The 26595-nt window shown below is 43.3% G+C and overlaps 1 protein-coding gene across 3 annotated transcripts in view; it reads right to left on the bottom strand.

Annotated features, from left to right (window-relative positions):
* The window catches only part of LOC135897029 (WD repeat-containing protein 13-like), a 49783-nt gene that overhangs the window by 15878 nt on the left and 7310 nt on the right, over window positions 1-26595 (bottom strand). For 2 of the 3 annotated variants that reach the window (XM_070523283.1, XM_065425592.2), the window contains exons 4-12: window positions 26399-26453; window positions 23503-23532; window positions 20769-20893; window positions 17765-17847; window positions 14246-14380; window positions 12308-12474; window positions 9977-10036; window positions 7514-7597; window positions 219-277 (exon numbers count right to left, since the gene is read on the bottom strand). In XM_070523283.1, the coding sequence (XP_070379384.1) occupies window positions 219-277; window positions 7514-7597; window positions 9977-10036; window positions 12308-12474; window positions 14246-14380; window positions 17765-17847; window positions 20769-20893; window positions 23503-23532; window positions 26399-26453 (798 nt within the window). The remainder of the gene's footprint in view (window positions 1-218; window positions 278-7513; window positions 7598-9976; window positions 10037-12307; window positions 12475-14245; window positions 14381-17764; window positions 17848-20768; window positions 20894-23502; window positions 23533-26398; window positions 26454-26595) is intronic. The other variant, XM_065425593.2, reaches the window with a different exon arrangement.

The raw sequence follows: 26595 nt of genomic DNA on the forward strand, positions 1-26595 counted from the left end.
AAAGGACCACAATATGCAAAACAAGCACTGTCGTCCTGGCTACAGTCTCCGCACAGCAGAAAGTGCTAAATATTTAATGCCTTAGCACAGGATCCTATGCTGTTTTGACATGCAGTGTTTCTACAAAAAAAATCCTCAATTCCAGTCACAAATAAACATATTTTTAAAATCTACTTCAAGCATTGCTTGCAGGATGCAACAGTAGGCACGCAACTCACCGCTTTCCCTTGGTCAGCTTTCCGGTGGGCAGGTCGAACAGGTAGGACACAATGTAGCCCTGTACCACGCAGAAAATGCACAGCAGGCAATTTTTTATTTTTGATTGTTCTTGCACAACAGAGTACAGTGAAACCTCAGAAAAATAAATTCCATCAGAAAAGAAATTAGTTATGTTACATCCAATAATTGTCAAAGGCGTACAGTCAAAACACGCAATAGCGAAATTCTGTGACAACAAAATATTTTTGTATCCCCGTCAATGCCCATAGAATTTCACACATCTCGAAAATGAAATGTCGCTGTACTACAATCCCGCATCAACGAAATTTGCCGGAAATCAACCCCGCATACTAACTACCCTCGCAAAGATGGCAAACTCCAAAATGTGCTCAAATGTGATTGCTTCGCTCTAAAATTGCGTAAAATAGTAGCACATTACACTAACGTGGACGCGACCATTTTTGTTTACAAAAAAAATGTGCACTTTCCCCCGAAAAGCAAAGCACCGATTGCGATAGCAAATTGGCAGATAGTTGTACGAAGTAAGGATAGCAGTTTTATTGGCCGTATACATTTATTAACATTCGCTTACTAACTAAATTAACAATGATAGAATGTGTAAGCGTGACTCAATGAGGATGTAGAAAAAAACAGACATACAAAGACAGCGCTGTCGTTGTGCCTACTTCTTTCTATACCCTTGTTCAGTCGTGCTTACACATTCTATCAGGGATTTAAACCAACCAGCTACTAACATGTTTTCACTAAATTAGCCAGCACAGTGTCATACGCGCAAAGGTAAACATGAACACATCTCGCTCGATGAGTGTAGAAATCCCTGTCAAAATTCTGGAAAGAGGAATTGCGGCAGCAGCAAGCGAATTGACGTTCATGCATTTCTTGCTTCAACGTGAACGAAACGTCGAAAGCACAGCGCATACGAAGCTATTGGCACTATGTGCACTCTACAAACATTGCAGATCGCTTTGAAGATGATCATGAGGCTCGCACAGGCGCGCACTTTGGCCACGTCGCAGATCGCTTTCAAAACACGCAGGCACTTGCAACACGTCCCAACGGCATCCGCGATTCGCGTAACCAACGCCGTAGTAGACGCCGCCGTTGTCTCCACTCTGTACGAAGCGGCAGGTGAGGAGAACATCGAGGCACCCTAGCAGCCGCCGGAGAAGAACGCCCACCACCCTAGCATGATCCCCCTGCCTCGCGCGCGGGAGGAGAGGGCACACATCTGGTCGCCGTTCCTCGCTCGCGCACGTGAGATTGAACCACGTTTGCCAGCTTACCCTCACACGCTTTCGCTCATATGGAAACTCAGACGCCGACGGCGATGGCGACGCCAACGGCAGAAATGTGGCTGGAGTGTCCATATGATTGCTATCACAATAAAACAACCAAGCGGTGGAAGTGATCGCATGTGCTGGAAAGACGTCATGGTTGCCCTATTGTTTGTTGATGGCCCGTTTGAAGCGGACGTACAGATGTTACGACAGACATGTGACGACGGTTTTTGCACACCTATTGAGGTGCGTAATGTGCACCCCAGTGAGAAAAATGCAGCAAAAACAAGGAAATCCATGTCCCACCAATGTGGAATTGTTTATGGCGCTTGAGATGGCGGTCGCAATATATATGGAGTGCCACGCATTTGGCCATGATTGAGGGATCTTCCAGGAATACGCATCTTTTGCTTCAAGAACGCTGATTTTGGTGCCACTCGACAGGCACCAAGCGCGGATTTGGTGCCGGACGTCGATGTGCGTGACGGGGTCGTAATATCGATCGGCCGCCCTCGGGTATACGAGATGGGGTCACTTTCGCGCTTGGCACCGGATGCGTCGGTGCCTGCGGGCAACAGTGTGCGCTGGAGAAGTGCTGCTGCATGCTTGGAGCGCTGTTGCTCTGCGTCCACTGCCGAGTTATGCAAAATCTTCCAAAAGATGCGTCCCTCCGAATATTGCTCCACAACAACTGCTGATCGACGCACGTGTTGCACTTTGCACTGTCAACAGTATACGATTCTATATCCTTGAGCAGAGCTTGCCAATGAAGGCTAACGGAATTTTGACAGTAAACTTTTGTTCTACAATGCATTAACTATCTGCGCTGTCTCATTTTGCAACAACAAAATTCTTGCGAAAGCGAATTTTTTCGCATTCTCCGCCAATTCCGTTATTGCGAGGTTCAACTTTATATTCATTAAGTGCTGGTGCAAGCAAGAAATACTTTAGATTTATGTTGTTTTATCCAACAATTTGCTGTTCTGCATATCAAGGCTTGATTGTATCAGCCCAAGGAAATCTTACATAGACTCTATGCAAAGGCCCTGCTTCCATAAACATGCAAATCTAGACCGCGCAATAGTTGGTTCATAAGCATTTTACTAACAATAAAATGCATTGACTCGCACAAGTCAGAAGCTTCATTAGGATGCTGCATATGTCCATGAAGCATTGCATTATTAATGGTGTAGCAAAAATTGAGTACATTTTCAAGTTTCACTTGGTGACAAAGCAGTCAACCACGAACTGTCTTAGAAACAAGACAATTGCCGAACAATCTTGCTTCATAATGGCCTTGTGAGCATTTATGTCAATATTCTATTTTAGTTGTGTTTGTGTGCTCCCTGTGTGAGTTTGCCAGTGAATATAGCATGGCAAAGAGACTGTTGTATAAAAGATGCCTCAATAATCCCTCTATCTCTCCTCATATATACCATCATTTAGGCCACAGGCCAATTCTCTCTAATACTAAAGCTTTATTAATTCATGATTTGGGGTTCCATCAATGCACACTTTTTAAATATTAAATTAAACTTTTGTCTCAGATCAACATTTGACACTTTTCACATAACTTAGAGGCTAACTGTACCTAAATCTTACTTTGGCAAAATTTCTATAAATGAATTGTATGACGAATGAATGAATGAAAGTATGACGAATGAATTGTAATGATGAATGTCTTTCTGCATATATTTCTGTATGTGCTGATCTTGTTTACTGCATGAGCAGCCTCCTACCGAGTGGTGATGTTGAAACAAACCCGGGCCCTACAAAACGCTCCGCCACTCACACAGATGATTCTGGCTCTATGATATCCGAAATGTTCGCTCAGCTTCTTGCAGGGCAAAATAACATAACAAAAGATATAGCCGACATGCGAAAATCTATCGACGCTCGAGCTGAGGCAATTGAAAAACGCATAGTTGATCTTGAGCAGCAGGCACCCACGTTTAGCACAGCGCACTACGATAACCTACAGAGCCAAATTCAGAAAATGTCATCCACTATTAACACACTTTCTTCCCAAAACGATGATTTAGAAAATCGCTCGCGTCGCAACAACCTTATTCTTTATGGTATAACAGAATCTGAGCATGACACTAATGAATCGCTGCAATCGCAAGTTAAGAACTTTTTTACTGAAGTACTAAAGCTTGATTTTCCTCAAATTGAGCGATTGCATAGGCTTGGTAGACCTAGAGGTGGGAGACCTCGCCCCATCATTATGAAGCTCCTAGATTTTCGCGAAAAGATTAATGCTCTAAAAAACGGCTATAAGCTAAAAGGATCTCAGTGGCGCTTATCTGAAGATTTTTCTTCAAACGTACGATCCATCCGAAAAAACTACGGGACGCTACAGCACAATTCCGTAACAATGGTTCAGTGGTACACCTCAGGTATGACCATGCGTTTGTTGATAATCAGCTCTACAATTGGGATGTTGTTTCCAACTCTCTTGTAAAAGCTCCTGACCGCACCACTCACCATCATTTACTGCTCTCCCAGGGGAACAATCCTTGATTTAACAATGACAAGTACGATAAACTTTGTATATTAAATCTTAATGCAAGAAGCCTATCTAACAAATATTCAAGATTTTCCTCTTTGGTGGCATCACATTCCCCACATGTTATCGGCGTTACTGAGACCTGGTTGCATAGCGACATCCTTGACTGCGAGGTAACTCCCCCAGGATATAACGTCATAAGAGTAGACAGGAATGCGGGCAGAGGCGGAGGCGTTGCCTTGTTTTTGCGCTCTGACCTACATTTTTCTGTACTACAATCCCCACTTGAAATCGAGACGGTATGGTGTAAGGTGCACATTAATAAAACAAATGTAATCATTGGTGTGTTTTATTGACCTCCCAGACATACCTCAAATGAAATAATGATCCTTAACGCGTTCATCCAAGAACACGGTTTTGGCTCTTCAAATTTAATCTGCATGGGGGACTTCAATGTACCTAACGTTTCGAGGGCTTCATTATCGATAACTGGTCATAAGGTCCCTCTTTCTAGAGAGTTGCTTGAATTTCCACTATCCCTTGGATTGAAACAAATTGTATCTAACCCTACTAGAGAGTCCTCCATACTAGATTTGATTTTCCTAAGTGCACCACTCTTTACAAGTGGCTTTGAGTGTGAGATTACGGACGGTATTTCCGATCACAAAGCTGTTATTACTACTATTAATCTTTCAGTTTCAAGGTGCCACTATGAATATACCAGTTTTTACGATTATAATCATGCAGATGATACGTCCATACTTGATACATTAAGCATGTCATTCGACAGATTCTCCCAGTTATGCACTACCAGTGATATCAATGCTATAGTATCCCATTTTGAAAACATTGTCCATACTTGCATAAAGCGCTATGTGCCATTAAAAACAAAAAAGAAAAATCTAGACCTCCCTTGGATGACCAGGGAAATACTGCATTTGAAGCGTCGAGTAGCTAGAGCACGGTGGAAGCGCCACATGAATGCCGAAACAAATGACCAGTTCTGCTTTATGAAGGAAGCACTCCGTCAAAAAATGGACGCAGCTAAGAACTTTTTATTATCAGTTCACTCTACCTAATTTAGTTAAAAATAACCCACGAAAATTTTGGAGCTCAATTGCGCCAATCAAGAACGCCACCCAGACATTTCTATTTGATGATTCCGAAATAAGCGATCCTGGACCTATTGCTAAAGCATTCAATGAATATTTTCAGTCTGTATTCACACAGGACAATGGCGTAATTCCTCCCTACTCCACGACAACATGTCCCGTGCAATTAACAATGTTACAATATGTAAGCAAGGAGTCCTGAACCTTATTTTAAATCTTGACACCAAAAAAGGCTGCAGTCCAGACAATGTCAACAATGTGTTCCTTCATCGTTATGCGCTTTGGACGTGTCAATACCTCTCATTGATTTTTGAGAAATCTGTATCTACTTGTACAGTTCCTTCTTCATGGAAACGGGCTAGAGTCATTCCATTGTTCAAATCTGGGCAGAAACAATCTCTTTTAAATTATAGACCTATTTCGTTAACTTCTCATGCATGCAAACTCCTTGAACACATAATTTATAAACACATTATCACTTTTCTCGAGTCTAATAACATTTTATGCAGCGCTCAGCATGGATTTCGTAGTGGTTTTAAGCACAGTGACTCAATTAACTGAATTTACACATGACATCGCTTCTGCTCTTGATTTAGGTCATCAATTAGATGCACTCTTCATTGATTTCTCCAAAACATTTGATACTGTACCACATCCTAAACTATTACATAAACTAAGCTTTATCCTTAATAACCCTCTTCTCATTGACTGGATCCGTAGTTTTCTTTATGATCGTTCACAGTATGTTTCTTTTAATTCATTCAACTCTCCTGGCGCATCAGTATCTTCCGGCGTGCCCCAAGGTTCTATTTTAGGGCCATTGCTTTTTTTGCTTTACATTAACGACATTCCAAGCTCTGTTTCAGTAAAAATTCGGCTTTATGCTGACGACTGCGTTCTCTACAATGTCATTTCTTCACCTAACGATCATAACACTCTGAATCAATCTTTTATAAGTTTTTGTGAATGGTGCGAACTCTGGCAAATGAACATTAACTTCAAGAAAACAGTCGCCATGTCCTTTCACAAGCATGCTAATTGCTCATATTTCAACTACTCCTATAAATCCACTTTTCTGCAGCGCGCATATGAATATAAGTATTTAGGCCTCCTTTTCACTCCAAGATTATCCTGGTCAGAACATATTCTAACAACTTGCAACAAAGGATTAAAAAGCTTGGTTATCTAACCCGAACTCTACGTGCTGCCCCGAAAGAAACTAAACTCATTACATACAAAACACTTGTAAGACCTATTCTTGAATATGCGTCTACCATATGGAACCCTTACAAAATTTCGGACATCCACAAAATTGAATCTGTTCAGAAAAAGGCGGTTCGTTTCATATACCGCCGTTATGATAGAATGTTTTCACCGTCATCTCATCTGAACATGCTTGGTTTAATCCCTCTTTCCCACCGTCGTCACATTAATTCTCTGAAACTTCTACACTCTCTATTTTACTCTCCACATTATGCTTCCTCTAACACATATCTGACCCGTGCAAAGCCCCTAATCACGAGAAACAGCAATGACTTAAACTTATCCGTCTTTTTTGCTCGCACCAACACTTTTAAATACAGTTTTTTTCCTCGGACAATTGAACTCTGGAATGACTTGCCTGGTTCCATCCGTTCTTTACCACATAGAGAATTTGGGGATGCCATTCAATGCTCCCCTTAGTCATGTCACTCACGTATGCTTCTTTTGTATAGTGATTTTCTTTCTCGCATTTGTATTCACCCACTCCTGCAATAGCCCTTCTGGGCTGCAGTATTTGTAAATAAATAAATAAATATACTATGGAAGCAATCTTGGCAAACCTATAAGGCTGTAGTTATCAAAATTTTTATTCACAGCCCTTAAGTAGCACCTACACTGACAATGCATGTGCCTGGTGCACAATCAGCGAGTATGATGTAAATCCCTGAACATGGCCTCAGAGATCTTTAACATACCATGGAGGCTTGATCTCACAGGTCATATGCGCATGCTTTGCTGGGTCTCATCATTCCAGGTTCCGAGTAATCTAAAGCTAGCAGTAGTGACAGCAGCTTCTTCTTGAGTCTTGCTATCGAAAACATCTATTTTGGCCAGCTTTCAGAGACACATCAACTCGAATTTCAAACCTAAAATTTTGCATGGAAGCTGGTCTATACATACAGCTGCCTGAAACAAGGCCTTTTACATGCCCCGAGCTTTTGTTGAACCATGCCTTTAACCTCCTGACAAAACAAATACAGGTATGTATTTGTATGTACATGATACTTAGCAGCAGAAAACCAATGCGAGTTGATTGTAGCTAACAAAACTGGCTACACAAATGGCTAATGGGACACATAAGGCCCTGCACCACTACATTCTGTTGACCTCACCCGGTCGTCGCCAGCCCAGAGCATCTTGCCCGTCGGCTCAAAGGTCAGGCAGAGGACGCAGCCAGTGGTCTGGCTACTGCCGCCCTGCGCAATGTGTGCATGCAAGAAAGGTAAACAAAATTACATTTTAAGAAACTCCATGGTAACAGAAAGAAGAAAGGGCTAGCTTAACTTAAGCTTCACTGATTTCAATCGTGTGCACCAATAGTGGTTTATCAAAACCTAAGGCGCGCATTAAGTGCTGCATAAAGAGTAGTGCCAGGTACACATGACTCCAAGCTAAGCCCCCTATTCCTTTGTCCACTGAAATTTCACACAGATGTAGCATTCTGTGCCGGACTCAGTTTGTTATCCCATTGGCGTGAAACATTGGCGCCACCTGTCATGAATAATTCATTTTAAACAGTGTAAAAAGAACCACATGAACAAGGAAAAGCACAGAACCAGCGTTGACTGCCAACAACATCTTTATAGAAGCCTGCACAAATATATACTATTTGCAAAGGGGTAAAAGAGGGAAAGGAAGAAAGGGAAAGCGAGATCGTTAATAAACTCCTGCTGCGCATGCATCACAAACGTAAAACTATACAAATGTAAAATACACAAGAGGGACACAATTGAAACTGATTAACTTCTAAGGAACTGAAGTTCCTTATCGCAAAGAGCTATAGAATGGGTGCTTACGCAAGTGGCTCCTAACTCACAATTTGAAAAGGCCTCAAAAATTGCCCTGGCCATCTGATCACTGTACCTTCTCAGCACACGTGTCGTTTAAGCGGGGTGAGCAGCCACACTTTGCACAATGAACAGCTAGATTACTACCAGTCTTAATCTTGACACTGTGTGCACGCCCATGTGAATGTTCACTAAGGCAGTGTCGCGTTTGTCCTATGTACAAGGAATATACAGTAAGGAATAAACAATAATACACGATAAGGAATAATAAAGGATAATAATATACCATAAGGAATATTGCGATAAGGAACTTAAATTCCTTAGAAGCTAATCAGTTTCGATTGTGTCCCTGTTGTGTATTTTAAATTTGTGTAGTTTTACGTTTGCGATGCATGCACATCAGGAGTTGACTGACGATGACTCCCCTTCCCTTTCCTCCTTTCCCTCTTTCAGCCCGTTGCGAATAGCATATATTAGTGTCGGCTTCAATAAAGTTGTTGTTGGTAGTCAGCGCTGGTCCTGTGCTCTTCCTTGTCTGTTTTTTTTTCGCTGTTTAAAATCAATGAGTCGTACCAACTAGCTTGTACCCATACCCTTCTAAGCTGTCATGGATATGGTGAACGCAGAGTTTTGACACAGCACTGACAGATGATGCCACTGTTCCGTCGCAGTGAAACTTATATTTTTTGAGTGGCAATACTGCAGAGGACATGTGCACTTCTGATTTGTTGTGGATGACACTCGAAAGTATTGCATGCAAACATGATATTATAACATAAAATCATAACTTTCTGTCAAATTTAAATGCAAACAGTTTGGAATTTTAACTCGAAGAGGATAGCGAAAAGCTGGCCCTCCTATTTTGGCAACACTCGGTACATAGCCATTCAAATGAAACCTCGAGCATTCACTAATGATCAATTTGTAACAATTTCAGGGACTTCTTCACTGTGCTTCAAGTATACATAATTTATGAATCAAATGAACGCATACTTCAAGGCTTTGCAACATCACTAAGCCGTATCATCTGCCATCTTATCAGGTGTATTATCGTAAATTGGGTTGGGTGAGCCCGCACAGGCACTACTGTGTCATAAAGAAGTTGGCAAAACTGAGTTAGTGAAACGAGTTTGAAACTTTTTTAGCGGTATGATATAATACTTTATTCACTCAACTGAAATACTCATTAAAATAAGAAATTAGCTGTTTAACATGGCTGCCCCAGTGACGGTTTTCTCAGAGTAACAGAAACCGATTTGGAAGGCCACCATATTTTGCCTACTTCAAGCACTGGAAGAGTGTCAAAACCACGGCGTTTTGAATGCCACTTAATACAACAAACCAGTCTGTATTTTGTTCCATGTAGAAATGCAACATGGGTTTGTTTCTTTAGCGGTTGACCACAATTTTGCTCATTGGACACAGGACGTGCTACAGCGTAGGTGCTGGCACCATATTCATAGCGACAGTGCCAACGATGTACTAAACTTATATCTTCTTCTCGCTTACAGAACCGTTCTTTTGGGCAAAAGTGATGCTGCGCATACCAGCTTGATTTGGCAATTGAATTTAGTACCCACTTTTCTTCTCACTGCCAAAATAAAGAAAAACAACTTCTGGTCTCAGAACCACGGCAAATTACTAAAGCTGCAACGTGGACAGCAATAAGTTTGTTCCAACTTTGAACAGGTAAAAGTAGACTGTCCAGTGTTTCCAATCAGCAGTGGAGATACATGAACTGTTACAGCTGTTGTACAATGCTACATACCTAAGTTGCGAGAGACTTACCTTGAGGTAGATGCCCGTGGAAATGTTGAGCACCTGGACAAGACCCTTGTCATTTCCTGTCTGCGATGCCACAGAAAGTCAAGGATAGGAAAAGCCTAATTCGTCACAAGTGTGACAGTGCAATGTTGTATGTTGACGCAACCTTACAGAAAATATAACAACTTTAAGAATGTTTGTAAGACGTACAGTTACTATGAGTTGAGGATTGTGTGAAAGAAAAGATAGTCAGACAGAGTACTAGGCCATGTGTCTTTCAACTAAAATGTAGAATGTTCAATGGCTTGCTTCATTAATCATTCGCTTTCACGTTAATACAAGTGTTCGCCATAAGCCTGGCCTTCCAAGCGGTAAGAATGTTTATTAGCAACTGCCACAGAATCATCGACTCATTGTCAACTGTCCGCAAGCCTGCACAAAAATGCTACCTGCTGGACATGAGACATGACAAGAGGTTTTTCTTCTTACTCTGGGGTCTTATATGTCATGTACACCATTTTATGACTCTTGATATTGTCACGTGTTTTTATCTTCCTTACATTTTCATTTCATGGAGTGTTTTTACCATTAGCATCTTTCTACTTTTGCATGCTCATGGTGCGAGATCGTTCTAATGCCACGGTTGTTGGAGCCATGTGCACAAAGAAAGGAGTGTACTTAACATAAATATACAGTCGAAACCACTTATAACAATATTGAAGTGCATAAAAATTCCATTGTTATAACAGAGTCGCACGAAAAAAAAGAAAGAAAAGTAGGGGATGGCAGAGCTGTTGTGAGTAAACTATAATAGTGGGGAAGCCAGTGCCCCTCCCCACCACCTTCCTCCATCTGGCTGCTGATTGTGTTCACTCGTTTAACACTGCAACTCTGCTTCCTGCATGCTATTATCGTGTGTAAGAAGCCGCGGCTGTTGGCATTTAAGAATGGCACTGCTGTAACAAAGAGGGGTCACAAATGTCAAGTGACCTGCAAGCTCCGCCGAGGCATTGCTTTGGTGACCCCAAAGAAGTCTTTTAAAAAATGCGACAAGGCTGCAGCGGCAGCCTCTCGTCTTGAGAAATCCAGAGGAAATGCTGGGGCGAGATCGCCACAAGCATCTCGCCATGTACTTCTCACCGGCTTGCACGAGAACAATATGGTTTCATGCCACATCGATGATATCTTCCCATCTGTGGTACAAATTAGGCGAAGTCAGCCACAATTTTACGTGCACTTTACCCCTGCGGCTGATACCGTCGCCCGCACTGGGACGACGCTATCATTAAAAGCGCTGGCAGTGGGGAGTGAATGCTTAGTCTGCATCTCGCTCCAACGGGACACGTGGTAGATTACCTCTAATGCAGGGTGCGCGACTGCGTATGTGCTGAGCCGCGCTTACAGCCATGCACAGCCATGGCTGAGGGCTGAGAAGCCTGGCAACTCCCCGCCCCTCAAGCGTGCTTGATCGCATTACCACAAGCTCGCTCCCCCCTCCCCCTCATTCCCTTTGCGTGCGTGGGAAGGCGGCACTCATGAAGCCACCACTTTTTTGTCTCACCATTGCACACTTTCATTCGCACCTAAAGCACAAAGTGTGCGGGGCGCGATAGGATTGTATTGCACTTGGACTTTATACGGAACATGATGCGGCTCCACTTTGGCAGTCACTCTTGTCGTGCTGCGCACAATTTGAAAGGTGCATTTGCAAGCAGCCACTTGTAATTCAATCATTTGACTATCTGTGTCTGCGGAAGTTTCCAGTTATTGTTTTGGCATTCCTTTGCGGTGGAAATGAAATTTCGTTTTATTGAAATCTCACACAAACACACTTCGTTATGTTGAGGGTCTAAATACATGGTGTTCTGTGGACAAGAGGTCATACAAAGTTAAATACTTCGTTATATCGAGAACTTCATCACATGGGAATTCGTTATGTTGAGGTTTAACTGTAATGTTAAAACCGGTATTATTATAAGTCGGTTCGACTGTAGCGAATTCCAGAAGTACGGTAGCGGCCACAGGTTGATCCAAAATGGTTGACTGTAAGCTCCGAGTAGGGGCTGACTGTGAGCTGCACCTTTCTATTCAACGACCACCGACTTCACTGGCCACATTCAGTGCTGCCGAGTTGCTCGGTTTCTTCTAGCTGGCACAAGTTCACCCAACAAAGAATGCGCTTCCTCGCGACTTTGGTGCAGTGCTATACGACAGCGGTTTCCAGTGGATTACAAATACTGTGTGTCTTGCAGGGTGGCAAAGCATTTAACAGCCAGTTGCTTTGTCCTGAGGCACAGTTCAACTGCATGCAGTTCAGCCGTAGGCACAAGCTGCCGCTGGCTCCTCCAAGGATACAACCACCATGTTGTTGTTGGCTGGCTGGAACACGCACGACAGGATGGCCGCCCCGGCTGGATCGGGCACTGTGCGCACGCAACTTCCCTTCTTAGCGTCCCAGAGCCGCACTGTGCTGTCCAGGGACCCAGACACCAAGAGGTCGTTGGAGAGAGACCACTCGAAGCCTGCGCGATGGCACACCCCAAGGAGCAGACTGTAGTTGTACTCGCTCATTTCACAAGGAAAGAGGCACTTTCGTGAAGGTACACGTAAAAAGAAAGCCCAGTTTTATGCATACATACACAACACACTGGCCATGACAGTAGTGTATGGGTTGGCCATTCTGTCAATATAACCATGCTGTTATATTTTTTAAAGTTCTAAATGTAGAAAAACTGTAAGCCCATTTAAAGCCAGCTATCCCAAATACAGTACTCAAGCAAGTATAAAGAAAGAGCAGAAAACAAGAAGAGAATGTCAACATGCACTGCATTCACAAACACGTCACAAGCGTGCATCTGCGTAAAGCTACACACCCTCTGTGTCATCTATGTGCTCACGCATTAAGCCAATAAGTCACATGTGTGTGTGTGTGTGAGTGTGTGTGCATTAAGCCTGTGCCCCTTCTAACGAATACTAAGACATGCAGATGAGAAATAAGGCAGCAAATACATAGCACGTTCCACGACCACCTGCAGCGCTTCCTGGTGAGATTCGGGACACTAAAAAGGTTGCACCTCTATTCTGTTCGATTGATTGATTGTTTGACTCATTGACTAATTGTGTTTGAAATCTCAAAGCAACACAAGGGCCATGAAGGACAGTGTGGCAGAGGGCTGTGGATTAATTCTGACCACCTGCACATCCTTAATGTGCACCCAAAGCTTGGCATATGAGTGTTTCTGCATTATACTCCTGTCAAAATGCAGCCTCTGTGGCAGGGATGTGACCCCAGAATGTCACCTTCAGTACCAAAACAGCATAGCCCCAGAGCGACAAGAGTGGGCTTCTAACTGAGAGCGCAATGATATAGAGGGAAAGGGCTCCACAGAAGAGAGAGAAGGAGAGAAAGCTGCCAGGCCAGGAGTCGGACACATGTTCAGTGCCGTGCGCTCCTATATGTTACATACGCTACTGCCAGAGTAAAAAATAATCATAGGTAAGCATTGCTTCAGCTGCATCTACAGTGACCCATGTTGGCATTAAAGAGGTTCGTTGAAGAGTGGCATATTTCCATATAGACTCGCATAAGAGCCGCACTTTTTTTCCCCACAATTTTGACTAGGTGTGGCCCTTACATGGGATCGAACCTCATGGTCAAAAATGTTTCGGCACAGCCGGTGGCTTGTGCACCCCCTGGCTCTTGCCATCTAGTAGTGGCACACGGAAGTGTGCAGTGCGTGAAAATTCGCCAACGTGCAAGCACAACATCAGGGCAGAGAATGCGATTGCTTCTCCATCAGAAATTCTTTTTTCCAAATTTTGGGCTGCCAAGTTGGGGGTGCGACCCTTATACGAATCTTTACGGTATACACACTGCCACATACTCAGTGCTCCAAGTTAGTCCTACAGTTGGTTTCAAACCCTGTTCCCTCAGCGCAGCAGCCCGATGCTCTACCCATTTGACCATGGACCACCCAGTGACAGCAATAGGCGGGAGAATGGTTACAAAGAAACATACATACGCACATATGCACACACATACGTACGTACACACACACACACACACACACACACACACATAGCCCAGGAAAGCGCATGAAGTAGAAGTACGCTAATAACGGCACTAAAAAATGCAAAAGACTTTTGGAGGCCCAAGTAAACCGTATGACACAAGCCCGAAATTGTGAAGCTTTAGTAGCTGCAAATATGACAAAAGTCACCGATTCACAAACGAAAGTGCAGCAAAGATTTAAGGTACCACAGTATATCCCAGAGCCACAGTGGCAGGCTCACCAGTGACTTTGCCATGGTGCCCCTCGAGCATGTAAAGCACGCAGGGCGGGTCCAACCGGCAAATGGACAGGTTCCCATCCGCAGACGAGCAGCCCAGCAAGTACTTCTCGTTGTTTGCAAACCGCACTGAGGTCACTGGGAAGACGAGGTATGCAAACTGTGTTTACTCGTCGTGCAGCAGCCCAAAACGTGCACAATTACTATGTAAGCTGCTTGTCCCGATTGCAAAAGTCATAGGTTAGCTACGTGTGATTCATTAGATTCGTTGTAAATGTATCTCATATTTTTTTTCTTGCATACTGCCCCAAGGCTGTATGACATTGCGATCATGTAATTAAATTACAACTGCCACTTTCAGTACAGAAAAATGCACATTTATGCAAGCAAATAAGATATGGGGTCCAAAGGAAGATTCGAAAATGACCAACAGTGGTTAAACAAGGGGTGTTGCTGGAACCAATGTTATGACAAGGACACTCAATTAATTTATATTTTTACTGATTTCACAAAAGACAGAATTCAACTTAGAAGAGTGGAATCTCGGGTGAGATTGTATGACTTCATGTTATAGCCGTATAGAGCAAGAAGATGAGGACACAAGGTGAAAAACGGACAAGATGCGTGCCGACATCAAACTGAAATTCACTGCACACAAGAGTGGACAGTGAAAAACAAGATCAATGAAACATATGTGTGGACAAAGGGTTCCGGGGGTCAACACACCAGATTTTTTAGGTGCATTCAACTAACTCTTGAACAGAGTCAGCAACGGTTGGCTAACGCATGCGTCGCCATTTTTTCTGGACTAGGAGAGCTTCCACTATCTCTCACGTTAGTTGATCACTGTGATTAAAAACGACCAAGGCGTCTGATAAAGTTGCTCCACACCCGCATCCACGGCAGTGTAATGCAAGGTGGGAACAGGCAGCACCCTAGAGCGAGCAGTGGTGCTCTCCTAGCCACACCAAATGTTAATGCACCAGCCCGTTTGCCTGATGCACTGCTTTCCATAGGCAAAAGGAATGTCATAGGCCACCCGACATCTGCAGGGAACAAATTACATTCCATGTTTAGTGATACACTGAATGTGCCTGGGCTGCTCCTTACTGTTTAGGCTTTTCGCAAGGCTGAACAGATTGCACTAAGCTTATTCTTGGCATAAAGAAACCACATCTACATTGTGTCGGGCGGCCAGTTTTTTTTCTTTCTTTTTTTCCAAGAGGTGTGGCACCCCGTGAACAGAGGGTATCGTTGCAAATGACCCTTTTTCCAGCGTCGTCTCCCTTGGCACCCTTTCATCTCCCCTTTTGACCACCTTCACCTCGTGTCCATGTTTTTTCGTGCTGTGCAGCTTAACATGAAAACATGATACACATAGTAAAAGATTGACAGCTTCCCCTGAAGGCAAAGCACTGAATGTGATAGCAAGGTTTAGCCCTTCGCTCAAGGTGTCTAGGAAAGCTGGCGCAATGACAAGCACCACCAACAGCTTTGGAGGCAACGCATGTCGGTGGTGCACAAAATGAGGCCAAAGCATAACCATCAACATTCGTCAGCCCCCAAAGAAAGAACAAGGTACTAGGTTTACCATGATTGTTTATCGTCCATTCCACTGATACTAGTAGTTTGCCCACAGCTGGCCAGCATAGATGCTAATGTGTGTGTTAGCATAGTGCTCATGCCAGCAGTGGAAATGCTGCCCTGCTTCTGGCAGAGCAAATTCAGCACAGCGGGACAGTGCATTCACTTGGCCTAATCACTTTTGCAGCCAACTGCACTGTGTGTACATACCATGACACCACGACGGCAGCGCCAACACACCTCGAGAGTCCGTACAATTGCTATTGCAATAAAACTGCGATGTCTTGTATTTGTTGGGGCCCTGATGGAGACATGTTTCCTTTTCGAAACGTTGGCCCCAGCCTGAGATATTACTCTTTTGACAAACAATTTTCAAAAAAGAAAGAAAAGGAAAAGTAAAGAAAGAAAAACAAAATTCTGGGGCTTTATGTGCCAAAACAACAATTTGATTATGAGGCATGCTGTACTGGGGAACTCTGGATTAATTTTCATTACCTGGAGTTCTTTAACGTGCACCCAATGCACGGTACATGGCTGTTTTTGCATTTTTCCCCATTGATATGCTGCCGTGGCGGCGGGGATTTGATCCTGTGCCCTTGGGCTTCGCAGCACGCCGTAGCCACTACACCAACGCAGCGGGTCAACTTATTGATTTTTACCCGCATGCTACCTACCTTAGATTTATGATGTCCCAGTCTGTGTTGTGTATGCATGTTCTTTCTCGTCATTCAGAGCTTTTTATAACTTTAGAGCACAATGTTAAGTTATGGTGACTTAACTAGCCCGCTGCCAAACATTCCTCAATCACGTTCTCATCTCGCAGGTTAATGTTGTGAATGGTGGGACTTCAACAACATGGCCTAAAAAAAAGTGTTTCACTGAAAAATACCTGAAACAAGCCCTTGAATTATCGGCGACTGTCGCACAGAAAGAAGACTCAAAGTGTTCTCTCAAATTTGATAAATAACCTTGCATTGTACCTTTGGGAACAAAAGTGGAGTAATGCCATTCTAAAAGCAGGGCCATCTTGTCATAAAGCCTTGCAAGTTACTGTACTGTTCTAAAGTATTGAAAACTGTTATACGAAGGCTTACAAAGACTAAAGAACAAGCTTGCCCGGTACACAAAGTACAGGAGTGCCAACTCACCTGATAAGGTGGTCCAATTCATGCCCCACCTATTCAGGATTTGTGGAGCAACATGTAGGTGGTGTTCAAACTTATACTAATCCTAGCAATAGCCGTGCTGCGTGTCACCTATGCCCTTTTGCAATGTCGACAATAGTGAAAGCTCCTGGTGCAGAAATGGGTCTATTACATCTTTTTCCAGCAGTGGATAACGAGCTGATGCACTTTGATGAGACACGTTTCCTTGATTGCCCACTTAGCACCAACTTAGCACACACTTAGACCACACTTAGCACCATACTTTGCACCAACAGCTAGCGGATAAAGAAACGAGAGAGAGAACACGTTTTGAAAGCACAAACAACAGAGCGGCTGAGTGTTAGAAGAGAGCACTGCAGCCTGCTGGGCCTAGTGGATTGCCTGGACATTACACAGTTGGCTTTGCCCAATGCATTGCAAGGTAGGCAAGTCACTGCTCCTGTTTATTGGCTTTCTTGGCTCAGCACACCCACTTTAACAAAAAGACCTGTCTTTGCTGGGAATACGAAATTTATTTGCATGTTACCTTTATTCTGTCATTCACTGGCGTGTATTTTCGGCATCGTTCGCTGGTATATAACAGCTTGTTTGATGCATTCAATAGGCAATGAAAGAAATCTCTGAGACGATTTTGTTGAGCCCAAAAAGACAAATAAGTATCTATATGTAGGACATCTCTGGGAGCACTAAATTCAAATTCGAAGGACAAGTACATAAGTGGGATCTCTTGCCAAACGCAATGGCACCAGCCTGAGATTCCTTTTGTACTCACCGGCATCACGGTGCTGGTCAAAGATGTGGTGGACACCCGCGAACGCATAGTTTTCCGAGATGCTTGTACCGCCAACAATGGCACTGCGTGGTGGTGCACAATATTACAGTGACACTTCCAGGAGATGACCACGCAATGACAGAATTCAGTAAAAAATGCTCTTTAGGCCAGACTGGTTAGTGCTTCAAAGGACAACACAACCCACAAAGATCCAGTTCCAATCCAATAATGTTCCCGTGACCGATTAAGGCAAGCTGAAGGAAAAAAAAAACTAGTCACAAAAGACAAAAGTCCTTTGTCTTTTGTGACTGGTTTTTTTCCTTCAACTATATACCAAATGGCCCCGACTTCAACCCTTCTGCAAAGGCAAGCTGGTTTTTCATTTTTCTTTTAGGAACGTGAACTAAATGGAGGAATCGAATTTTACCGACTTTACCAAATTTTACCGAATTTTACAGAACCCCAAAGGCAGTGCCAATCTGGTTCAGTTCTTCGGTTCAGTCGACTCACTTCAATGCTTACTGTGCGAGTATCTGGTTTGTAGGAAGACGAGACTTTTCATGCTACTGCACCAAGGTCACAGTGAGGTCAATGGCCAAGCGATATTTCTGGTGCCATATGTCAGACTGTTGTTTGCAAGTGGCCATCACTCAGTCAAAGCTGCTGGTAATACCGTCACAAAAAAAAGGGACAGGGGTGTCACAAACAGCAACAGCCCCCCCCAAAAAAAAGATTCAAGTGCAGGGTTTTGCCACATTTATATAGACAGGACATAAATGTTTTCATTTGTGCACAGTGTACTCATTCAGTAACTGTGCAGGAGGAGATGATAGAATAAACACGTTGTAGTTTTTTTGTCAAGGCATGCTCTCTGATGAGCCTGAAGGGGCAGGAGTACCTTATGGAAGTTATAGAAAACTATACCTCAGCTCATTTTCTCCAGTTATTTTCCTTGGGTTTCACTGTCCGTTGGATTCACAAGGCTTACTACTGCAGGCAGATGCAAAAACAAATGTTAAGAAATGTCTTTGATATTCAGACTTAGTGCCCTCATCTCAGACATGAACATCAATGTGATGCACAGATGCTTGGGTCATGGTTTTCATGACACGACAGCGTTTACTGGTGGTATACGGTCGGCTTATTTGCAGTTCTCCCTGTTGGTCCCATTGCAGATTAGACAAGAAATGATGCATAACCAAGCTGGGAAGAGTGCTCAACACTGCTTGTATTAGGACAAATACAAAGAATTTTGGCAGAACTCATCTACAATGACTATTCAAGTTTGTGAATATCCGAAGCGTATCACGTATGAGGCACGGGCATGTACTGCAGCTGGTAGCCTCTCTCGTGCTTGCCTCTGGACATGCTGTACACTCTTAACAGCACAACTATGAGTCTGCGCATGCCCAGTGGCGTATACCCACGAGAATGACCCATGTGTTAGACTACGCTGCCTTTGGGAACGGCACATATTCTTATAGACTGTGCTATCTTCGGGATCAACCCATATTTTTGGTTAGGTTAGGTAGCCAGAAGGAAGAATGGTCTGACAATGCCAAGAATGCTATTTGCACTATTAAACATTTCCGCATGCTTCTAAACATCAGAGGATGCACACAGATCACTGGGTACTTGGAAGCACAGTGCCTACCACGTGGTCATGAGCAACTTTGTGCCACTGCAGGCATGTCGACTTTTCTTTGCCAGTGGCGGCAAACAAAGAGCGAGTGAGGCAGAAGATAAAAAAGAATTCCAGCAGAGCCCATCTTATAATGACTGTTGACAGAATGCTATTTGCACTATTAAACATTTCCGCATGCTTCTAAACATCAGAGGATGCACACAGATCACTGGGTACTTGGAAGCACAGTGCCTACCACGTGGCCATGAGCAACTTTGTGCCACTGCAGGCATGTCAACTTTTCTTTGCCAGTGGCGGCAAACAAAGAGTGAGTGAGGCAGAAGATAAAAAAGAATTCCAGCAGAGCCCATCTCACAATGACTGTTGACAGCAACGCACTAGCGTTGAATCGATGCAGCAACACAACGTATTGCCATCATCATAACGAGGTATGTTTGAAGCGTGTACAGCAATGGGACTCTCTCTCTCTTTCGCGCTTCCCTAAGCACACCCAGCACCATCTAGTTCCACCGCCGCTAAGCCTGTGCATGGCCTCCGAAAGGTGTGGTGTGCCAATGCATGCGAATGCTGAGAAAAGTGGCGCATACCCAGTGCATCTGTAGTGCCGCCTGCTAATACGTTGGGTTGCTGTCCTTGAGGAACCTGTGTGACGTGGGTTCGATTCCACTCAGCATTGGAGAAATTCAAGGGACTTTTCCCATCACTGTAGAGCAACAGGGGCACATACCTAGCTACCAAAGTTGGCGTCAAAGACGTTCATTGAATAGTGGCACACACTTACTGGAACGTACACAGTGACCCAAGCTGGCATCAAAGAGGTTCATGGAAGACCAGCGTCATAGAGTTTCTTTGAACATTGGTGCCTACCCAGTCCCGCATCTACAGTGACCCATGTCGACGTGAAAGAGGTGCGCTGAAGAGAGGCGCGTATGTGCACAAGACAACATACTCATTGACCCAAGTTGATCCGATGGTTGGCTTCGAACCCTGTTACCTCATCACAGCAGCCCGATGTGCTACCCATTTGACCACGAAATACCTAGTGGCCCAGGTAGGTGGGAAAACGGTAAGATACAAACACACACTGAAAGCCCCCAAAAAGTGTGCCAAGTGACTTAACAATGCTAATGCAATAAAAATCTGCTCCATGCTTTCCCAGCAATCCATGTGTGCTGGCTCGAAATCTGCAATAACTTGAGATTCAAGTTTAGCAGACTCTGCAAAGCTCGATTTGTGAAGGATAATGCTACTGCAACATTCTGACACCGTCCATCTGCAGCAAAGCAGGGAGCCCCAACCTTCCGAGTTCCTTTGCAAGACCTTTGGGCAACACTTCCATTTTGTGCAGACTGTCCTTACCGACTGGCTTCAGCAGCATACGTGGGTACCAGCCCTTCATTGGTCAAGGAGCGCTGGTTGCCAAAGGAGCCACGGCGAGAGAGTTCTCCACTTGCCTGCAGGCGACTCTCTGACGAGTCCGATGTCTGCGTGAGAACAACATGGACCTTTTCACTCGTCCCATCCCTTCTGACATTCCTCCCTAAAAAAGTGATCCATTGTGAGTAAAAAGAGTTTACTAAATAATAAGGGTGTGCAAATTATGAAATTGCTGAATCAAAATTAATACAGAATACTTTTGCTTTCTAAAGAAAGTGAAACATAAAGGTACGACTGAGTCCAGTTGAAAATAAAAACACTTATTTATGCTTCATGACGCATTAATGCCATCAACAACTGGGTATCAGGTCAATTGGGAAGTCGACAAGTGTCCTTGCTGCAAAAGACGAGGACTGAAGGAAGAGCAACAACACAGCGTCTGTGTTGTGTTTTTTCTTCAGTCCTCGTCCTTTGTGCTGTGCACGCATGTCGAGATTAAATCACCAACTCGCCCAAGCTTCCACCTTATCAATTGGGAAGCTTGTAAATGAGAAACAGCAGAAAGGTGGTCCCATATCCGATGCACCAGTGATCATGACAATAATGAAACAAAGGAACGGTACATCACAAGATACACACAGTACAGTGTCGTGCCTGTTCAGGGACCTAGAAGCAATATAAAATCAATCACTCAAATCACTCAAAATCAATACAAATCCAAGCATATAAAGACTGGTGAAATAATAAATTGCTTTGCCTACATGAAAGCAAGTTCGCAAGCTGCCTAAGATGTGGCATGCTCATTTAACGACCTGATAATATTGTGCAGAAGTGATTTTGATGTGTTCACTCAGGAAATGGTGTGTCTGCTCAAAAATCGCCTTTCTCCCTCAGCAGAACCATTTGGAAGAGTCTCCACTTGCATGTAACGTATGTCTTTTTTTCTAAGCTTGAAGAACTACTGTTTCTTACATAGTATTTGAACAGAAACCAACACTCAACAACTTCGAATCTCGAATTCTCAAATCGAATACGTATAGAACAGCAAGGGCTATTTGATTTGCATTTGAAATTTCGAATATTCTCACAACCCTAATAAATAAGAGTGTTGGTCCTGTAATTTTAAAACTTCCATGCTCTTGTTTCAATTCACTGCTAATTCCCAAGTTAATTGGCAAACTTTGTTGCACTTATTCAGCTGATTCTTACAGCAAATGTCATCTATGTCCCTGTTCTAAGTCAAGTAGATGTGCGGTCATGTTGGAAGGATTCCCTAGTAATTTAGTAACTCATTCACTCACTTTAAAGGGGTCCTCAAACACTTTTCTATGACATTACTATGAAATTATGTCACCTCATGAATCTACCACTGCAAAATCTATTCAAATCCTTCAAGCACAAGCGAAGTTAGTTGCAGTTATCAGACTGATCAGCTGTTTTCTGTCTTCTTTTATTTCCATTAGCGTGCTGGAAGTTACATGAGGGAGATGGCAAAGGGGCATAAAGGACCCAAATGCTGAATGTGAAACGACTCACAGCAGCACCCCGCGGTGGCCGCATGCAGCAGACACAGCAACGCGCAACTGTCACATTCAGACTGACAGTGCAAGACTAAAATGGCTTTTCTGTCTTTTTGAGATTGCAGACACATACATTTTTCATTCATTTAACTCAAACGAGCAATAATTTATTACTGAGAATGTTCTCCCGATCGCAAAATCAGTCAATAGCCGTTGTGGGTGAAGTGGCTTGTGATGGTGCTGCATGATGACATTGCAAAAGCTAGAGCAAGTGATGTTTCACTGCTTTTGACACGAGACTGTAAATTCAATCCTGCATGCAGTAGAATAATATTTGGCTCGTGTGTTCACAGGAACCTTATTATCAGATCAGCAGCACATTCTTACTATGTTACAAAATTGCTTCAGGACCCCTTTAATTGCATCTTTCTGCCGTGACAAAAGAATTGAAGTCGGAAAGCTGGCACTCTTGTCCTAACGAGAACCGTGACCTAGCTTAACACACTAGAGATAACAGCAGTGATACATCTTCGCAACATGGCATCACATTCTCTATTGTAAAGGTGTGTATGCAACTAAAAAAAAAAGAAAAAACTTTTACCATAGTGATGAGAATAAAAAAATATTAATCGAGGCACTGGTCTATTCCAAGCCAAAGGATGGTAGCATTGAGGTGAACATGAAAAGGTTAAAAAATAAGAATTTTAAGCTCATCTGCGTAAGCAAATTATGATACTGTAATTGCAAATTAGGTCCTCCTACTGGCAGGAGACTTAGTAAATAAAAAAAGATGCAAAAGTGAAAGGCAAGGAACAATGTCACCTGGTTATTTCTCGCACCAGCCCACTGCGACATGAAGGATTTTGACAGCATCCACTCAACCATAGTAGCCTATCTTCTTTTTCAATGCCTGCCCATTGACGCCAGAACCAGGGGGTGCCGCTTTCCTAGTTGTTAATGACGCTTGGGGCACAGTTAGTGTCACGTCGAGTTTCTTTCATAGCATGTCATACCCAGCGAAAGTTGTCCATAGCTTAACACGAACAAGTGTATAAATGCCTGATAAATCGAACCCGCTTCTAAAGGGACCATGCAAGTTTTGAGAGAGCAAACTTCAGAAAAAAAAAGACTGCAAGCTTTTTCTTAGTTATCGAGGAAAAAGGAAGCAACAAGAGCCACTAGGTGGCAGTACTTGCCTTGAGAGAAATTTTGGACACACTCAGTTCCTGCACGAAGACAGCAGACGCAAACACATGCACATCATCAAAAGCGCACATCAAGCATGCAACATGCATCACAGCATGCAGAAATACACAATGATGACTCGGCAATCTACAGAGTGCAGTGCTTATCTCGCATGGAGGATCTTTCATCAGAGAAAGCACCAAAAGCAGTTCTTTGAAATATAGTTCCATCATAAACAGAAAATGACAGTTGAGAGCACAACACCAGATGTGTCTCTTTATTTACACGAAAAAGATGTTTAGTGCAGAAAAGGGAAAAAATGCTAATGAACTCAGGAATACTACACAGGCGCTAACTTCAGACTGAGCTCATTTACTCGCCTGAAGCGTATACTACGTGAGACTTGTTAAAAAACAATGCATGCGTGCTGCAAGCACCGCAAGGCCTAGCACCATCTCCTGAGCTCTAGCCATGAGCACAGTCAAGGTATTCTTTACATACTATGTAAAGAGAAAGTTATCCAAGCAAGTTATTGGTCAGTATTACATACTATAGCCATGTGCACGTTAGGAAGAGGATTAACCCTGGGCCCAACCATAAATTTTTTTCATCCAAATGAATAAAAAAATGCAGAAATGCTATCACACTGAAAATGCTGAAGCCCTGGCGAAATTGAGACTCTAAAGGTGATTTTTTTTCTTTTATGGGTCTTTTTTATATATACATACTATGATGGTAGTTTTGCAGCACTGATGTAGATGGCAACGATTACATATGTTATCATTCCTATCATCAGCCTGGCTTTTGAATCCACCAAAGGATGTCGTGTGAAGGCATTTGCCAGTGATAACTTACACCCTTGACCTGTGTGGGCAAGCTGAATCCCGAGCCTACAAATTTTCCAATCTCACTGATATACTATCTAACTTTCCTGCTGCTCTCGACTGTGTTTCCCCTGGGCCTGACACAAGTTATATTGCTCTAATATACTGCCGGCCTCTAGGCACAGGGTGGTTGGTTACAACCAGAGGAACTGACACTATAATGACATGCAATACCCCATGGCATTTGCTATCTTTCGTGAGCCCTTTCTAAGGGAAGCTGACTGATTATTTGCTCAAGTCTGGTTCTATTCCATCAGTTCAAGCCCTTAGACGTACATCACTGGAAAGAAAATAAAGCATTCAGCTGGCGTTGCTAAAGGCTGTGCCGACCACTCAGCTACCTACCTGGCTGGTAGGCAGCAATCAGCTGTAATTCAAAAGCCTGCTCACTTTTCAGCCAGACTGAGCATTTTGAAAGGCACAGTCATAAGCAATATGAGAGGGAGGAGTGAAATCATTTTCAAGCATTGATTACTTGTAATGTGTGTATTTGAACCTGCCATCTTAATGTGTAACAACTATGTTACTCGTCGACCATTTAGTCTCATTCAATGTTTTTAGGCTGCACGTGTGCATTTAGCCGTCATGGCTCCCTGAAAGCAATTTGGGTGCGCCGCTTTTATATTGCTTGAGGGGGTACACTACAGCTCTGTTAGAATGACTGCGCCGGGGAACTAACTGTTCAAATAATTACTTTATTTTATTTTCGTGCTTGGCACAATTAAAACAATATGAATTGGTGAAAACAACTCAATTTGCCCACTTTACACAGTAGTAATAATGGCACTTTGCCACTGCATGCTTGTAATGTTACAGTTGCACATGCAAGAATGCAGTCTTAAAGAAAAAAAAAAGTGCAGTGTGGCGAGGTGCATTGCTTTCTAGCAGGAAAAAAAAAATCGAGCTCATAAGCAACAATCAATAGTGATGGACAGCAATGTGGCAGACCAGCCAACTATCACCACAAATGTGTACTGCATGACATGCTCCATATTGTTTAATAAGCACCGTGGCTTTGTGAACATACTGTGTTAGTTAAAAGAGACCGGACTGTGCTACAAACTAGGAATGCGTGACACTGTGTGAAACAGTCATCTCATTGACCCAGGTCAGTGAGATGACAGTGACACACGTGATCACGGTAGTCCAGTGGCTATGGCAATACTCTGCCGGGCTCGAGATCCCGGGTTCAATCTCGGCCAAGGTGGCCACATTTCAATGGGGGCGAAATGCAAGAACTCTCATGTAATTAGATTTAGGTGCACGATAAACATCTCTAGGTGGTAAAAATTATTCTGGAGTCCCCCTCATAAGTGCCTCTAAATCCCATTATGGTTTTGGCACGCAAATTTTCAGAATGTAATTTGATTTAATGAGTTTGTTATCTCATCGCTAAAGAATTCTCCTTGTTGAAATGTTGGCTCCAGCCTGGGGCTTTCATTTCTCAACCACTGCTGATGATCGTGTCGCTTTGTGTGACTCTGTGACACTTTGACAGACTAACTTAGACAAACACAATGCCAGATACTTCCTTCTTTCTTTCTTAACTCTAATCTTCAGCACTCTATTTTCCTTTTCTCCAGAGCAGGGAAAACAGCAGGAGATATATTCTGCTTATTCTTCCTGTCCTTCCTTATCTCTTTTTCTTGAAAACATAAGACAGGAAGAGCACACAAACAGTGTAGATGACAGTGTTTGCCGTCTAAACTAAACTAAGCTTTGTGCTTTTCGATCCCCTTATAAATGGTGTCATAATTTCTCCCCAAATACTCTCCACAGAATTTCTGTATCTCCCCTATTCTCCCCAAATGAACTTACTATTACAGCTCCTACAATTTCACGAATTAAGAAGGTGTGTCGATGGGGGTGTACATGCCTGTTATACTACACCAACTACTACTACTACTACTACTACTACTGCTACTGCTACTGCTACTACTACTACTAATAATAATAATAATAATAACAACAACAACAACAACAAAGGAATCCACAAATCAAACTGGGAATGAGAGCAGCTTACCTCAAGTGTTGCCCGACTGTTGCTCCGGCCACCCATGCTGCGACTTCGGTTGCTCCTACGGCAATGCAACACTGGAGTAAGCCAACTGCTTGTGATTCTGAAGTGGTTACAGGCATGGTACAGCCCACTAAGATAGCAACCACACAGATTGTATTTCTTTTCAACAGCATCATGCAGTACTGGTGCACTGATGTACA

This window comes from Dermacentor albipictus, chromosome 8 (assembly GCF_038994185.2).
Source record: "Dermacentor albipictus isolate Rhodes 1998 colony chromosome 8, USDA_Dalb.pri_finalv2, whole genome shotgun sequence".
NCBI classification, from domain to species: Eukaryota; Metazoa; Arthropoda; class Arachnida; order Ixodida; family Ixodidae; genus Dermacentor; species Dermacentor albipictus.